This window comes from Saimiri boliviensis, chromosome 5 (genome assembly GCF_048565385.1).
Source record: "Saimiri boliviensis isolate mSaiBol1 chromosome 5, mSaiBol1.pri, whole genome shotgun sequence".
NCBI lineage: Eukaryota > Metazoa > Chordata > Mammalia > Primates > Cebidae > Saimiri > Saimiri boliviensis.
The window spans coordinates 57850325-57869230 of NC_133453.1; the positions used below are offsets into that span (position 1 = coordinate 57850325).

At 37.3% G+C, this 18906-nt stretch overlaps 1 protein-coding gene across 7 annotated transcripts in view; it reads left to right on the forward strand.

The window, feature by feature from the left end:
* Window positions 1-18906, forward strand: part of PDE1A (phosphodiesterase 1A) — a 524243-nt gene that overhangs the window by 480311 nt on the left and 25026 nt on the right. For all 7 annotated transcript variants that reach the window (XM_074399385.1, XM_074399384.1, XM_074399382.1 and 4 more), the window contains one exon: window positions 129-316. In XM_074399385.1, coding sequence (XP_074255486.1) covers window positions 129-316 — 188 coding nt within the window. The remainder of the gene's footprint in view (window positions 1-128; window positions 317-18906) is intronic.

Genomic DNA, 18906 nt, shown 5'->3' on the forward strand with positions numbered 1-18906 from the left:
TCAGAACTGGAACAGAGTATCTGCTATCCTGGTTTTCTAGTCGTTTTTGTAAAGTTTTTCAGGTTTTCTTCCTTCACCCCGTATCCTGATGTTGGTGTTTTTTGGTTTTTTTTGGTTGTTACTGTTAGCTCAACCACCATTGTGGGGTTACACATTGCTGATGCACTAAGACGATCAAATGCAAAAGGCTCCATGAGCGATGGGTCCTATTCCCCAGACTACTCCCTTGCGGCCGTGGACCTGAAGAGCTTCAAGAACAACCTGGTGGACATCATTCAGCAGAACAAAGAGAGGTGGAAAGAGTTAGCTGCACAAGGTAGTGTTGTTTATGAAGCTTTACTGCCATCTCTGTCTTCGCTTCTCCTCTAAGAGTTTGAATTATTTTTTTGTAGATTTCTTCTTCTGTAGCATATGTAAGCCCTTGATGGCATTTGGAATTTGGCTACTCTGATTATTCATGAGAAAGCTGGCTTATTTATTAGATAAAAAGAGGTTCTGCTTTGTTTGTGCCACATGGGCTGCAGACATGTGTGTCAGTGGGTGGTGGCAAACTGGATACTGAAAAATGAAATAATGAAATGGTGACTAAACTTTGTGGTACAATATAGACTCCTGTGCTTTCGTAGAGGTACTCTCCAGCCTACATTTTACTTGGCAAGTGGCTTTGTGTTGCATTAAGTGTGTTATCGCTTCATGTCAGAGGCTTCGGTGTGTATTTTTCTGCTCCACTAGGTCGCTTTTTTGACTTAGAATTTCACCCATGAATTGGGGAAATCATTAGTAATCAACCACCACAGAAATCAAATGGGAAGGTAGCTGATATGTTATTTCTGACATATCAGCTGCTTCAAATTAATTAATCCACTTAGGAGGTTTGTGAGTCAGTATTCAAATAGATATTATCTTTCATACAGGAATTCACTTTCATATGCCAGATCTGGCCTCTGCCTCTTCTCACACTCATTCCCACAGCTCTGTCTCCCTCGTACACTACACTCCCTGCACAGTGGCCTTCTGGAAGTTTCTTAAAATACTCTAGGGTCTTGGCAGTTATTTTTTCAGCCAGAAATTCTTTTTCCTTATGCTTTTTGCAGCTTTGATTTATCAAGGAATAAACTTATTTTTCTTAAAATAGATAATATAAGATCAAAATAAATAGTGTTAAATCATATTTATATTCAGAAAGACTCAATATTGGAAAGTTTTCAATTATGCCAAAAGTCAACTGTAAATATAACATGTTTCCAGTGAAAATTCTAATACATTTTTCATTGAATTTAACAAATAGAACCTAAAATTTATATGATATTGCAAATAGCTAACAATAGTCAAGACAATCCCAAAGGAGAATAAATTAGGAGTACTTGCCATTTAAGAAATCAAAATTTACTATTATACTGTAGTAATAAAGTCAGTGTGGCTGTGATACAGAGACAATAAGATGGACCTCAGGAATATGCCAGAGGGCCAGAAACAATGCATTAATTCCTATGGAACTTGACAGGTGACAGACACACACATTCATATATGTAATCTTTTGTATGTTCTCACTGATTTACCATTATGATGTTCATTTCTTCCTGTTTGTCTGAGCTACTATCTGGAGTTATTTCTCTTCACACTGAAGTACTTTCTTTAGTATTTTCTTATAATACAGTAATGCTGACAATGAGATTTTCTTAATCTGGGAATTTCTGTATTTTACTTTTATTTATGAACAGGTTTGCTTGATTTAGAATTTTTTTTTTTCTTTTAGCACTTTTAATGTGTCATTCTATTGCCTCTGGCTTCCATAGTTTCTGATACAGTGTTGGCCAAAAATAAATTGTATTGTTGCTTCCTTGTATGTACTGAGTCTTATTTTTTTTCTAGTTTACATTCTTTTTCTTCATTTTGACTTTGAGCAATTTGATGATGATATGTCTAAGTCTTTTTTTTCTTCAAAATTCTACTTAGTGTTCATTGAGATTCTTAAATTCATAAATTAATCATTTGCATCAAATTTGGGAAGTTTTCTGTCATTTTGTTCGATGTTTTTCTTCTGCCTCTTTCTCTCTGTTCTTTCTTCTCCTGAGGATCCTATTATGCATAACTTAGGATTCGGGAAATTGTTCCAGATGCTCTGGATCTCTGTCAATTTCTTTAATTCTTTCTGTCTTTCTCTTTCTTTCTTTCTTTGTTTATTCCTTCCTTCATTTTTGATTGGCTGCTTTCTAATGATTTATCTTCAAGTTTACTGTTTCTTTCTCTGCCACCTCAATTCTACTGTAGATTTCACTGAATTAACTTTTCATCTCAGCTACTTTTTTCCGTTTTATTATTTCTATTTGGTTTTTTTTTTATAATGTCTGTTTCTCTGTTGATATTTTATAGTTTTTAATCATGGTTTGCATATTTTCTTTAATCCTTCAGAATTGTTTTCTTTAATTTTAAAACCATATTTAAAAACTTGTCTTGAAGTCTTTGAAGTCAGCTTTAAAACTGACTACAAATAGCCTTTCCATGGCTTTCTAATTTCTAGAATAGTTCTGTTAAACCCTGCTGGTCTACCCTTTATCCTAACTTGGACCCCAACTAAGGCTAGCAAAGCTTGGAGTTTTTCCCCTCTAGTCTAAGCTAGATTCACCATTTTATGTTCAAGTAACCAGAATTACTTGCTGCCTTCTCCCATTCCAAGTTAGTCTACCACCTCCACCAGAAAAGTTGGTTTTTGCTTCCATTCCCAGGTCAGAGCTGGAGAAGAAGATGGGTGAGGGGTGGCAGGGTGGGAGTAGCTGCAGGCAAGAAGGTCATAGGCATCTGCTATTTTTACCTGACTGTCCAAAATTTTTTTTAAGAATAAATGTTTCTCAAATTATTGTGTTCCCTTGATTGATTTCCAGAGTCATTGAATATTTTTTTTTTAATGCTGTCCAGTTTTACACTTTTTTTTTTTGGAGAGAAGAAGCTCAACTTCTTTACATCCCTACATCAGGAAATCTTCTTATTCACCATTGGTTTTAAGGGAATTAAATGAGTTTATTAATATAATTTGCTTAGAAGTGTCTAGAATACTAAATGCTATACGAATTGACTATTATTACTATAACTATTATTTATTATGTTTCTGCCGTGTGTTCTAGAAATAAGGGTTATAGGGCTACTATACAGAAATTATTACGGAAATTAAGGGTATCCCTAATGCTGAATTCTAAATCCAGCAAAACTATTCAGAAATGAAGTAAAAGACATTCCCAGATTGAGAATATCTAATTACTATAGGAATGGGGGATAATTTCTATACAGTAAGCTGGTAAGGAAAGGCTTGACTGATGAAGAAATAATTTAAATAAATACACAAAGGAGGTTAGAAAGAGAACCATGGAGAGGTCTGGAATAGTGGCGTGGGGGCAACAAATTTTTGAACAGACAGATTGATCACCCCATTATCTAGGAGGCCGACCTTGCCTGATGTGCCAGAAACAACAAGAAGGGCAGTGAAGCAGAAAGAAATTGGATAAATGGGAATAACGTAGACAATGTGATGAATGGGTAGTGTGTGCCTGACCTTTGGTTTTGGCCCAAGAAAGACAGGAAACCAAATGTATGGTTTTGAGAAAAAAAGTTGATTGATCTGAGCTGAGGTTTCAAAAGGATTACTCTGCTACAAGATGGAAAATATTCTTTTGTTTAAGAGGCAAAAATGGAAACAAGAAGACCAGAAAGAAGGCTATTGTTCATAATCCAGGAGAAACATGGGAGCTTAGACCAGGTAGTAGTGGTTGAGAGAGTGTATAATTTCTGGATACATGAAGATTGTGGCTTAAACATTTGCATGAGTAGAAGGAGGGTAAGCAAAAAGAGATTGGATTCTGAATATACAGGTATTTTGAAAGCTAGACTGATAGGATTTGTAATTAGATTAGATGTAGGAAACAAAGTCAAGAGAAGAATTACGAATGATGCCAGGTTTTTTTTAGTTTTCTTACATATTATTTGTTTATGGGTAAAATTACATAATCATTTTATGAAACGGTTTGGCATTCTGTAGCAAATTTGAAGATGCATATGCCACACTTCTCAACGATTTTACCTCTATATTTTTACCCTAGAATAAGTTTTGTGCATATGCATCAAAGACATGTCTAAAATATTCATAGCAGCATTGTTTATGAATGCCAAATAAAGTGGAAAAAACAGTAAAACTGATTCATATACTATAGTATGTTCATATTATGGAACAGCATAAAAGTGTTAAAGAAAATTTAATGATCACTAACAGGAATGAAGAATACAGTGTTGCACAAAATAAGCAAACTGCTGGGCTTTGGTAGGCAGTCTTCCCTTGGTACTGCTAAGACTGGGAGGTTTGGACTGAGCAGAATTTGCCACAGTGCAGCAAAGAAGTTGTGCCCCGACTGCTTCTCTAGATTCCTCCTCACTGGGCAGGGCATGTCTGCAGGAAATCCAGCAGCTCCAGTCAGGGGCTTACAGACAGAACTCTCAACTCCATGGGACAGAGCACCTGAGGGGAGAGGTGGCTGCAGTTGCAGGTTCAGCAGACTTAATCTTTCTTGACCACTGGCTCTGAAGAGAGCAGCTGACCCAGACAAAGGGGATTCTCCCAGCACAGTGCACCAGCTCTGCTAAGGAACAGACTGCCTCCTCAAGCACGTTCCTGACCCCGTGCTTCTTGACTGAAAGAGACCTCCCAACAGGGGTCAACAGACACCTTATACAGGAGAGCTGAAGCCCCCAGAAGAAGAAGCAAACAGCAATCTTTGATGTTCTGCAACCTCCACTGGTGATACCCAGGTGAACAGGTCTGGAGTTGACCCCCAGCTAACTGCAGCAGACCGGCAGAAGAGGGGGTCTGACTGTTAGAAGACAAACTAACAAAAAGAAAGCAACAACAACAAAAACATCAACAAAAAAGACCCCCATAAAACCCCATTCAAAGGTCATCAGCCTCAAAGATCAAAGGTAGACAAATCCAGGAAAATGAAGAAAAAACGGTGCAAAAATGCTGAAATTCCCAAAGCCAGAATGCCTCTTCATCTCCAAATAATGATAACATCTCTTCAGCAAAGACACAGAACTGGACAGAGAATGAGATGGAAAATTGACGGAAGTAGGCTTCAGAAGATGGTTAATAACAAACTCCACTCAGCTACAGGAGCATGTTCTAACCCACTGCAAAGGAACGAAGAACCTTGATACAATGCCACAGGAGCAGCTAACTAGAATAACCACTTTAGAGAGGACTCTAAAGACCTGATGGAGATGAAAAAACACAGCACAAGAACTTTGTGAAGCATAAACAAGTATCAGTAGCTGAATCAATCAAGCAAAAGAAAGGATATCAGAGTTTGCAGACCATTTTGCTGAAATAAGGTATGCAGACAAGATTAGAAAAAAAAGGATGAAAAGGAATTACCAAAACCTCTGAGAAATATGGGACTGTGTGAAAAGACTGAGCCTACAATTTATTGGAGTACCTCAAAGAGAGGGGGAGAATGGAACCAAGTTGGAAAACACACTTCAGGATATTATCCAGGAGAACTTCCCCAATCTAGCAAGGCAGGCCAACCTTCAAAATCAGGAAATACAGAGAATACCACTATGATATCTACAAGAAGATCAATCCCAAGACACAAAGTCATCAGATTCTCCGAGGTTAAAACAAAAGAAAATATGTTAAGGGCAACCAGAGAGAAAGGTCAGGTCACCTACAAAGGGAAACTCATCAGACTAACACACATATCTCAGCGGAAAACCTACATGCCAGAAGAGAGTGAGGGCCAATATTCAACATTCTTAACCCAGAATTTCACATCCAGCCAAACAAAGATTCATAAGTGAAGGAGAAATAAAATCCTTCACAGAGAAGCAGATACTAAGGGATTTAATTACCACCAGGTCTGCCTTGCAAGAGATCCTGAAGGAAGCACTAAATATAGAAAGGAAAAACTGGTATCAGGCACTGCAAAAACACACCAAAATATAAAGACCAGTGACACTAGGAAGAAACTACATCAACTAGTGTGCAAAATAACCAGCTAGTATCATGATGATAGGATCAAATCACACATACCATTATTAACCTTAAATGTAAATGGGCCAAATGCCCCAATTAAAAGAGACAGACTGGTAAATTAGATAAAGACCCGTCAGTGTGCTGTATTCAGGAGACCCATCTCACATGCAAAGGCACACATAAGCTCACAATAAAGGGATAGATGAAAATTCACCAACCAAATGGAAAGCAAAAGAAAGCAGGGGTTGCAGTCCTAGTCTCTGATAAAACAGACTTTAAACCAACGAAGATAAAAAAAGACAAAGAAGGTATTACATAATGGTAAAGGGATTAATTCGACAAGAAGAGCTAACTATCCTAAATATATGTGCACCCAATACGGGAGCACCCAGATTCACAAAACAAGTTCTTAGAGACCTATGAAGATACTTAGATTCCCACACAATAATAGTGAGATACTTTAACACCCCACTGTCAGTATTAGACAGCTCAACAAGACAGAAAATAACAAGGATATTCAGGACTTGAATTCAGCTCTGGATTAAGTGGACATTATAGACATCTACAGAACTCTCTACCCAAAATCAACAGAATATACATTCTTCTTAGTGCCACATGGCACTTATTTTAAAAGTGTCCACATAATTGGAAGTAAAATACTCCTCAGAAAATGCAAAAGAACTGAAATCATAACAGTCTCTCAGACCACAGGACAATTAACTTTGAATTTAGGATTAAGAAACTCATGCAAAACCACACAACTACATGGAAATTGAACAACTTGCTCCTGAATGACTCCTGGGTAAATAATGAAATTAAGGCAGTAATCAAGAAGCTCTTTGAAACCAGTGAGAATGAAGAAACAACATACCAGAATCTCCAGGACACAGCAAAAAGCAGTGTTAAGAGGGAAATTTATAGCACTAAATGCCCACATCAGAAATCTGGAAAGATCTCAAATCGACACCCTGACATCACAATTAAAAGAACTAGAGAAGCATGAGGAATCAAATCCAAAAGCTAGCAGAAGACAAGAAATAACTAAGGTCAGAATAGAACTGAAGGAGATAGAGAAAAAAGTCCATTAAAAAGGGAAAAAAAATGAATTCAGGAGCTTGTTTTTCACAACAAGAAACTAGATAGACCACTAGCTAGACTAATGGAAGAGAGAAGAAGAAAAGAGAGAAGAATGAAATAGATACAATAAAAAATGATAAAGGGGATATCACCACTGAGTCCACAGAAATACAAACTACCGTCAGAGAATATGATAAACACCTCTGTGTAAATAAACTAGAAGAAATGGATAAATTCCTGGACACATACACCCTCCCAAAACTTAACCAGGAAGAATTCAAATTCTTGAACAGACTAATAACAAGTTCTAAAATTGAGACAATAATTAATAGCTTCCAAACCAAAAAAAGCCTGGGACCAGACAGATTCACAGACAAATTTTATCAGAGGTATGAAGAGGAACTGGTACCATTCCTTCTGTAACTATTCCAAACAGTAGAAAAGAAGGCACTCCTCCCTAACTCATTTTATGAGGCCAGCATCATTCTGATAAAAAACCTGGCAGAGACAAAAAAAAAAAAAAAAAAAAGAAAAAAAAGAAAAGAAAACATCAGGCCAATGTCCCTGATGAACATCGATGCAAAAATCCCCAGTACAATAGTGGTAAACTGAATCCAGCAACACATCAAAGAGCTTATCCACCATGATCAAGTCTGCTTTATCCCTGGGATGCAATAAATATAATCCATCACTTAAACAGAACCAGTGACAAAAATCACATGATAATCTCAATAGATGCAGAAAGGCCTTTGATAAAATTCAACATCCCTTCATATTAAAAACTGTTAATAAATTAGGTATTGATAGAACATATTTCAAAATAATAAAAGCTATTTATGACACACCCACAGCTAATGTCATATTGAATGGGCAAAAGCTGGAAGCATTCCCTTTGAAAGCCAGCACAAGACAAGGACGCCCTCTCTCACCACTCCTATTCAACATAGTATTGGAAGTTCTGACCAGGGCAATCAGGCAAGAGAAAGAAATAAAGCATATTCAAATAGGAAGAGGGGAAGTCAAATTGTCTCTGTTTGCAGATGATATGATTCTATATTTAGAAAGTCCCATCATCTCAGGCCAAAAATGTCTTAAGCTGATAAGCAACTTCATCAAAGTCTCGAGATACAAAATCACAAGCATTTATATACACCAACAATAGACAAAAAGAGAGCCAAATTATGAATGAATGAACTACCATTCACAATTACTACAAAGAGAATAAAATACATAAAAATATAGCTAGGAAGGGATGTGAAGGACCTCTTCAAGAAGAACTACAAATCACTGCTTAAGAAAATAAGAGAGGACACAAACAAATGGAAAAATTTCCATGCTCATGGATAGGAAGAATCAATATTGTGAATATGGCCATACTGCCCAAAGTAATTTATAGATTCAGTGCTATTTCCATCAAGCTACCATTGACTTTCTTCACAGAAATAGAAAAAAAACTACTTTAAATTTTATATGGAACCAAAAAGGAGCCCATATAGCCAAGACAATCCTAAGGAAAAAAAAAAAAAATCTGGAGGCATCATGCTACCTGACGTCAAACAAGGCTGCAGTAACCAAAACAACATAGTACTGGTACCGAACAGATATATAGACGAATGGAACAGAACAGAGACCTTAGAAATAACAACACACATCTACAACCATCTGATTTTTGACAAATCTGACAAAAGCAATGGGAAAAGGATTTCCTGTTTAATAAATGGTGCTGGGAAAGTGGCTAGCCATATGCAGAAAACTGAAACTGGACTCCTTCCTTACATCTTATATAAAAATTTACTTAAGATGGATTAAGGACTTAAATGTAAAATTCAAAACCATAAAAACTCTAGAAGAAAACCTAGGCAATACTATTCAAGACATAGGAATGGGCAAAGACTCCATGACATAAACACCAAAAGCAATTGCAACGAAAGCCAAAATTGACAAATGGGATCTAATTAAACGAAATAGCTTCTGTACTGCAAATGAAACTAGCATAAGAGTGAACAGACAATCTACAGAATGGGAGAAAAAATTTGCAGTTTAGCCATCTGACAAAGATCTAATATCCAAAATCCACAAGGAACTTAAACAGATTTACAAGAAAAAAACAAGCCCATCAAAAAGTGGGCAGAGAATATGAACAGAAACTTCTCAAAATAAGACATTTATACCACCAACAAACATATGAAGAAAAGTTAAATATCACTGATCATTAGAGAAATGCAAATCAAAACCACAACAAGATACCATCTCCTGCCATTCAGAATGGCAATTATTAAAAAGTCAAGAAACAATAGATGCTGGCAAGGTTATGGGAAATTAGGAACAATTTTACACTGTTGGTGGGAATGTAAATTAGTTCAACCATTATACAAGACATTCTGCCATAAAGACACATGCACATGTATGTTTATTGTAGCACTATTTACAATAGCAAAGACATGGAACCAACTGAAATGCCCATCAATGATAGACTGGTTAAAGAAAATGTGGTACATATACACCATGGAATACTATGCAACCATAGAAAAGAATGAGATTCTGTCCTTTGTAGCGACATAAATGAAGTTGGAAACCATCATCTTCATCAAACTAACACAGGAACAGAAAAACAAACACCACATGTTCTCACTCATAGATGGGAGTTGAACATTGAGAACACATGGACACAGGGAGGGGAACAACACATACCAGGTGCTGTCAGGGAGTGCAGGGCAGAGGGAGGGAGAAAATTAGGACAAATACCTAATGCACACAGGGCTTAAAACCGAGGTGACATGTTGATAGGTGCAACAAACCACCATGGCACATATATACCTACATAACAAATCTGCACATTCTGTACGTGTGTCCCAGAACATAAAGTAAAATTTTAAAAAATAAGCAAATTTTTTTTAAAAAAATAAAAAATATATTTTAAAAAATATAGCAAGATGCCATTTATAGAAAGTTTAGAAACGAAACAATAGGTTTTAGAATACATATATGATAAAACTAAAGGATTTTTAAAAAAATATTCAAAACCGTTCTAGGGAGCAAGATGAGTTATTTATTTAGAAATAAGGAGAATTTTACTTCCGAGATTGGGCACTGGACACACAAAAGTTCATTTTATCATTATGATTATGTCTAATATATGTGCTTTATATATGCATATATAATTCATATACACATGAAATATTTCATGAAAAAGAAAAAATGCTAAGCTATTAAAATACATCTACTAAAATAGTCATCAATTTTAAAGTCAGTCAGTATCAGATATTAACCATTTTAATTTCCTGTCACTTCTAGTCTTATACACTGAAGATGAAAGTTTCTTTATTACAATTGCATTGAGATGAAAATAAGCAGGTCATATGATGTTTAGAGCTTTGGAATAATTAATTAAGCATCAGGGCTTTGAAGATAATTGCAGATGTTTAGTCATCATCATGTTAACCCTTAAGGTATATTTTACAGATATCTCAAAAACATCTCCCTAGTCCTAGACCAGTGAGAGATTGTAGTTCCTCAGACTCCAAGGTATGAGGCTCCTGGGTCATCAATAACACAAAACCTTTTTTTAAAGAGAAATTTTATTCAGTAAGCCTTCTATTAAGGAGCTTGGAAGATTTGTCTTAGAATGTACGTAAACACATTTTTGACAAGGGGTCTTTTCAAAAAGTAAAACAATGCTTTTCATCATCCCCCAACTGTTTCCTTTTTTGCTTAATTTTATCCACTTACGGTGAGGAAAATGCTTTCATCAGTTCAGGCATTCTCAGCATCTTAAGTCTCAACCCTTTTCTGCACTAGTGAAGAGCCAACAAGAGATTTTAAGCAGGTGTATGTCTGTTCTTCTAGCGAGGCCGGTAGAGGGCAATAATGAGAAGAATTGTCCCTCCCTTCTGTTTCCACCTATAAAGTCTCAGGCAAATCATGTAAGCTTTCTTGGCCTCAACAAATGTGATTATTGAGGTAATAACACTGGCTGTAATGAATGTTCACCACTCACGGAAGCAGACATTCTCATGAATCCTTGACCAAAATCCAGTTTGCTCCAGACTCTTGAAAATCTAAGAAGCAGCTTTGAGAGGAAGATACCTATATATGGAATTAGAGAAAAATCAGAGCACTTTTGCCTATACTGGACCAGTAGGATTATAAATGTCCCCTAATAACAAAATAAATCAGATACAGAAAAGCAATGTCTCAATTTTATAGGGTCATATAAATGTAGCTCATTTTGATTAGTGGCCTATATGTGTTTGTCTATGTGTATGTGTGTGTGTGTGTGGGTCGGTGGGTGGGTGGATACACACATAACATTCATATACACAGGTTTATTATACATTTTACTGATAAAAAGAATATGTAACCTATAATTTATAATAATAATAAAATATTCAATAGTCTTTGTTGTAAATTTTATATAGCTGATTGATTCTCAAAGAATGCTTTTTGTTGACTTTTGCCAAAGTATTTTGTCCATAGTCACTTATGGTCACTACTGAAAAATGAGTATAGTTTAGAAATGAATGTTGGTTGATATTTCATTTATGCCAGAAGTACAGAACCAGGTATGGTGGTGCACACCTGAAATCCCAGTGAATACAGAGGCTGAGGCAGGAGGATCCCTTGAGCCCAGGAGTTCCAGGATGCAGTGAGCCATGATCACACCAGTGCATTCCAGCCTGGGCAACAGAGTGAGACCCCATCCCTGGAAAAACAATTTAAAGGCCAGGAGCAGTGACTTATGCTTATAATCCCAGTGCTTTGTGAGGCTGAGGCCAGAAGTTTAGGATAATGCTGAGCACCACAGAGACACATTGTTTCTAAAAATATGATGAAAGCATAGAAGATGCAGGTCAGAACTTGACTTGTTCATCCAAGATACAAACGACTTCTTGACCATTTGATTGGATAATGGTTTTCAATATTAGAAAAAACTTTCTTCAAATTTTGTTCTATTTATAATGTAATAGCTAAAGATATAATACAACTTTAAATTTAATCTCTATTTTAAACATTATCTTCATCATTTTACACAATAATAAAATAATAAGTTAAGTCTTGATCCATAACTTTTGATGATATTCATGGTGTAAATATTCCCAACATGCCAGTTTCAAGCTATCAATGTGATGCATCGGAGCATGGAGTTAGGAAAAGATGTGCACATCATATATTTCCTTCATACAGATGTGGTAAACATATCAGGACATGTCTTAACCTCAAGACATAGGTAATAGTACCATGTCTCAAAATAATTAGGCAATGGTGAGTTTTATTAATAAATATCTATTATCCTTCTTTTAAATATAATTTATTTAATTCTAAGTACATATAATTTTTATAAATGTCTTTAACAACCAGCTTGCAAAAATTCCTGAAAAGTAAAAATTCAGTCTGAAGAGCCTGTAGGGGCCAGTCGTACCACACTGCTGTCTACAAGGCCCTGTATAATCCATGTCTGTCCCCAACTACTTATCTGGCTGATTTGATTCCCATTTCTCTTCCCATTGCTGGCTTGTTTTATATACCACAGCCACATTAACCTCCACACTGTTTCTTTCTTTCAACACATCAGGTGTTTCCTGCTGTAGGAGTTTTTTACAGCATCTCTCTATCAGTAATGTTTTCCCACCAAATACCATGAGGTTGCCTCCTTGTCCTCTTTCAGGTCTAGCTTCCATTGCAACCTTGTCAACAAGGCTGGTGAAAAAAATTTTATATTCCATCCACAATGCCCACACCTTGCTCTTCTGATTTCCTTCTCAAGTACTTTATCATGGTGTTTATTACTGTCTAGCTTATAAATAGTCGACCTATTATGCTTCATTTTTATTGTCTGTTTCACCCCCTTAAAATAAGATTCATTAAAATAAGGATATTTGTTTTGATCACTGATTTATCTCAAGCTCTTTGAACACAGGCTGGCACAAAGTAGGAATTCAAATGATTGTCTATAGTAGGCAGGAAAGAGAGAGACAGAGAGAGAGAGAGAGACAGGAGTGGGTGGAGAAAGAAGGGAAAAAGGGAGAGAGGGCTAAAGTAACCAAAATAGCACAGCACTGGTACAAAAACAGATACATAGATCAATAGAACAGAACAGGAACCTCAGAAATAAGACCATGCAGCTACAACCATCTGATCTTTGACAAGCTTGACGAAAACAGGCAATGGGGAAAGGATTCCCTATTTAATAAATGGTATTGGGGAAATTGGCTAGCCATATGCAGGAAACTGACACTGGACCCCTTCCTTACACCTTACACGAAAATAACTCAAGATGGATGAGAGACTTAAACATAAGATGTAAAACTATATAAACCCTAGAAGAAAACCTAGGCAATGCCATTCAGGACATAGGCATGGGCAAAGAATTTATGACTAAAACATCAAAAGCAATGGCAGCAAAAGCCAAAATTGACAAATTTGACAAAATTGACAAATTAAACTAAAGAGCTTCTGCACAGCAAAAGAAACTATCATTAGAGTGAACAGGCAACCTACAGAATGGGAGAAAGCATTTGTAATTTATCCATCTGACAAAGGGCTAATATCCAGAATCTACAAAGAACTTGAACAAATTTACAAGAAAATAAAATAACCCATCAAAAAGTGGCCAAAGGATATGAACAGGCACTTCTCAAAAGAAGATATTTATGCGGCCAACAAACATATGAAAAAAGTTCATCATCACTGGTCATTAGAGAAATACAAATCAAAACCACCGTGTGATACCATCTCATACAAGTTAGAATGGAGATCATTAAAAAGTAAAAACAAAACAAAACAAAAAAAAACAGATGCTGAAGAAAATGTGGAGAAATAGGAATGCTTTTACACTGTTGGTGGGAGTGTAAACTAGTTCAACCATTGTGGAAGACAGTGTGGTGATTCCTCAAGGATCTAGAACCAGAAATACCATTTGATCCAGCAATCCCATTACTGAGTATATACCCAAAGGGTTATACATCATCCTATTATAAAGAAACATGCACACATGTTTATTGCAGCACTGTTTACAATAACAAAGACTTGAAACCAACCCAAATGCCCATCAGTGATAGACTGGATAAAGAAAATGTGGCACATATATACCATGGAATACTATGCAGCCATAAAAAGGATAAGTTCATGTCCTTTGTAGGGACATGGATGAAGCTGGAAACCATCATTCTCAGTAAACTAACACAGGAACAGAAAACCAAATATCATATGTTCTCATTCATAAATGGTAGTTGAACAATGAGATCATATGTTCTCATTCATAAATGGTAGTTGAACAATGAGAACACATGGGCACAGGGAGGGGAACATCACACACCAGGGCCTATTGGGGTGTGGGTGGCTAGGGGAGGGATAGCATTAGGAGAAATACCTAATGTAGTTGATGGGTTGACAGGTACAGCAAACCACCATGGCACATATATACCTATGTAACAAACCTGCACGTTCTGCATGTATTCCAGAACTTAAAGTATAATTTAAAAAAGAAAATTTTAAAAAAGAAAAAACAAATGAGATAGGCTATTCTGTTTTATGCCAAGGTATAAGACAATCTTAAAGGGTTATTTGAATTATTTAAACTATTTCTTCCCAGAAAATATTTAAAGGATTATAAAAGCCAGTTTAAAAACTTGAGCACTGTAACAGAGTGCAAATCATGTATTTGCCCTTCTTTCTATTCAGTGTCTAATGCAGAGAACTTTAAAAATAAATGCAAGAAACAGTAGTTTTACATTCCCCTGTCTCTCCGAGTTTCTCTTGCTCCTTCTGAATATTACAGTTTGAGTGAGGCTGAGTCTTCCTTTTGGTTTCAGAGCATGTGAAAAATTGTCACTGGAACAATAAATAAGTAATCAATCTAAGTGCCACCTTTATCTTCCTCCTTTGCTTCTCTGTGAAAAACCTAGGTCTGCATCCATGGACGTCATCAGGAATTAAGGCTGAATGGCTTCAGGTTCCATTCCCAAGCTCTGATTCCGTGGAGAGTTAGAGAGGCTCTATCAGTGAATATTTTCAAATCACCTTTAGAACTTCTAGATAACAAGCTGCTCAGGGAGAATGAATATAGCCTAGGCATCCCACCCAAACCAGTTACAAAGCAGTGACTCTCAAAGACCTACATTCCCCTGTGATATTTATTACCCATTATTTTGTAATATGTTTTTTGTTTGTTAGCTAAATGACCTTAAAAATCTGATAAATAGCAAAAGTGCAAACTAAACGTACGGGTTGTTCCCTGAAAGTTTCTCCTCATGTTTTATGTCTGTATTTCTATGTTTTCTGATACCTCAAACCTAGTCACTTGCTCTAAGTGTACTTTGCAATATGAGTAATGCATGCAAGAGTTCATAGGAGTGTTGTGGCTTTTAAAATCTCTGGGATAAGAAGTGTGAAAATTTGGGAAGTAGAGGTAATAATGGGGAAGAGAATATTGGATTGAATGTTGCACTATTGAACAGAGATGATAGGGCAGAGTAAAGATTTTGGGTACAAGGTAGGGAACAGCTCTCAGAGACAGTTCTCTCATTCTAGTGCCGCTCTCTTCTAGTAGGAGTTTGATGTGTGAGTAGACTTTGACTGGATCCATGTATAATACCCACATTAAGGACAGGCTCAAGACTCTGTCATATGCCCCAATAATTAGCCCAGCTCCAAGGACTAAAAATACTTCCAAATTATTGGAAGCTCTGATGTCTTAACCTTACACCTTGAAGAACAGAAATTCTTTCTTTTGTCACCACTCATTTCTTCTCTCTCCAAAACCTATAGGCCTGCATTCCTCTTGATTCTAGGTCCCTATCCATCTCTCTTCTCATTCTGCTTCTAAAATACTCCCAATTGTTCAGAACAATTTAGTTCTGGCCTAAAGCTTAATCAATTCAACAAAGCAAAAGCCTGAAGTTGCCCTAAAATGACATCTATAGTTCTTCAAACAAAATAATGTACCATATATAATATGCAATATTGCACATTGTCCAGGTTGATCATGATTTGTTTGTTATTTTCAATGCCATTAGAATCAGATTTGCCTTATGATTAGCATAGTACTGTAATATATTGTGATAGTTCACTAAACTTTATATATTGTTTATATTTGAAACATCTTAAAATGCAATTTTGTATGTTATGCATGGTAAATGATCTTTATAATTACGTTGGTATTAATTCCAAATCAAATGTAGTGTGCTTGACTCTGCTCATAAATATGTATAGCTTTTTTCCCAAACCTGCTAAATATATATGCATCTATTGTGTAATACAGACCCTGTGAGGCATAAATGAACATAGGATGTACATTACATGAGAGTGGGTCTTCTTCTCTCTCAGTCCTCTGTGTTCCAGAAATACTCTTTTTTATCACCATTGTGGAGCAATAGGCCAGTTTCCCCTTAGTAGCCTAAATCAGTCACCCTAGCCAACACCCTAACTCTCTTTTAAGCCCGTTGACTCAAGAATCATGAGGAACCCAAAGCAGCTCAGTCACAGTGTTAATTCCTAGTTCAATGGAATCATTTTTGTGTCTCCTGGTAGAAGCATTCTTTCCTCTGGAACCAAGTTCCCTCTGGAACCAAGTTCCCTCCAGAACTAGGCCAGAAGAACATAATATTGCAGGAACAGTGAGAAAAACTTCTGCTAGTGGGTCACTAGGGATGATGGTAAGTAGTTCCACTTCCATTTCTACCCATTGATTCCTGGACCTGTGACTCTTGGCTATGGGAGAAACAGTTCCATATATTGGATGCTGATTCAGAACATATACAACTTTCTGGAGAACTCTGTCTTAGCCCTGTGAAATACCATAACCTACCTGGTACTGTAACTCTGACTTCCAAAGGCCGCTATATCACTCTATTAAGCCAGCTTTTTCAGAATGAAGAGAAACATGCTAAGACTAGTGAATTCTATGAGCATGAGCCAGTTGCTGCACTTTTTCTTTGAGAAGTGAGTTCCTTAGTCAGAAACAATGCTGTGTGGAATAGGATGGCAGTGAATAAATCATTATGTAAGTCTACAAATGGTAGTTTTGGCAATAGCATTGTACGCAGGGAAGACAAATCCATATCCATAATAAGTGTCTATGCCAGTAAGGACAAAATGCTGCCCTTCTGTAATGGAAGTAGTTTAAGGGAATCAATATGCCCTGGGAAATGGTGCCACATCAGGGCTCACTGTTGGTCTCCAAGTGCTCAGTCTCTGGCCTCTGAGTGCTTACTGTTGGTCTCTGAGTGCTCAGTCTACAGCAATGGCAATAGCCAAGATCAGTTTTAGTGAGTTGAAGCCCATGTTGCTGAGCCTATGATTCACCTCTATCCCTACCACCATGGTCACTTTGTTCCTGAGCCCATTGGGCAATGACAGAGGTTGCTGAGGAGGAGGCTGACTGGTATCCACAGAATGGGTCATCCTGTTCACTTGATGATTAACAGCCTCCTCTGCTGGTGTTATTTTTTGATGAGTATTCACATGGAATACAAATATTTGTACATTTTTTTTGCCCACTAAGAGAGGTCTATATGCATAACTCTTCCCCAATATTCTGTTATTAGTATTCTAAATATGTTCCTTCTGAGTCCTTGGCCATCCAGCCAAACCACTGGACCAGGTATTCTCATCCTGTGTCAATTGATTGTAGGGAACTGCCCATGAGAGCACAGTACAAACTGGGAGAGAGGAGGCAGTGTAGAAGGAGAGAGGACTATGGGCATTTGGGCTGCTTCATGTAACTTACTTGAGCCTTCAGGACCTGCTTCAGCCCATTCATGTGTATGCCACTACCATCTGATGATAGACTACTGCTGTGTCTGCCCAACTTTATGGCTTCATGGGCCAAATAACACCCAGTTAATGGTAGGCAGTTAAGGTCACATGGTAATTTGGTGGCCCAAGGCTAAGAATTCAGCTTTTACTAAGGCCTAGTAGCAGGCCAAGAGCTGTCTCTCAAAAGGAGAGTAGTTACCCGCAGATGATGCCAGGGCCTCATTCCAGGATCCTAAAGACCTCTGTTGTGATTTACCTATCGGGCTCTGCCAAAGGCTCCAAACAGCTTCCCTGTCTGCCACTGATACTGCAAGTATGCAAGCACCGTTGGAGCTGCTGGGTCATATGGCCCAAGTGGTAGAGCAGGTTGCATAGCAGCCTGGACCTGTTGCAGAGTCTTTTCCTGTTCCGTGCCCCACTCAAAACAAGAAGATTTTTGTGTTACACAGTAAATGGGCCAGGGTAACACACCCAAATGTGTTGCCTCCATAGTCCAAATAGGTCCACTAGGCGTTGTGCCTCTTTCTCAGTTGTAGGAGGGGCCAGATGCAACCATTCACAGTTTACTTCAGAAGGGTTATCTTGACAGGCTCCACACCATTGGATTCTTAGAAATTTCACTGAGGTAGAAGGCCCCTAAAGTTTAGTTGGATTTATTTCCCAACCCCTGACAATACACGTCTTGCCAACAAATCCATAGTAGTTGTTACTTCTTGTTTACTAGGTCCAATTAACATAACATCATCAATGAAGTGAACAGGGTGATGTCTTGTGGAAGGGAAAAGCAATCAGGAACCCTGCAAACTAAATCATGACATAGGGCTGAAGAGTTTATATACCCCTGAGGTAGGAGGCCAGAGATGTATTGCTGGCCTTGCCAGTGAAATCAAACTGCTTCTGGTGGGCCTTATGGACAGGTATGGAGAAAAAGCATTTACCAGAACAATAGCTGCATAACAGGCACCAGATGTGTTAATGTGTTCAAGAATGAAACTACATCAGGTATAGCAGTTGCAATTAGAGTCACCACTTGGTTAAGCTTACAATATTAGCCATTG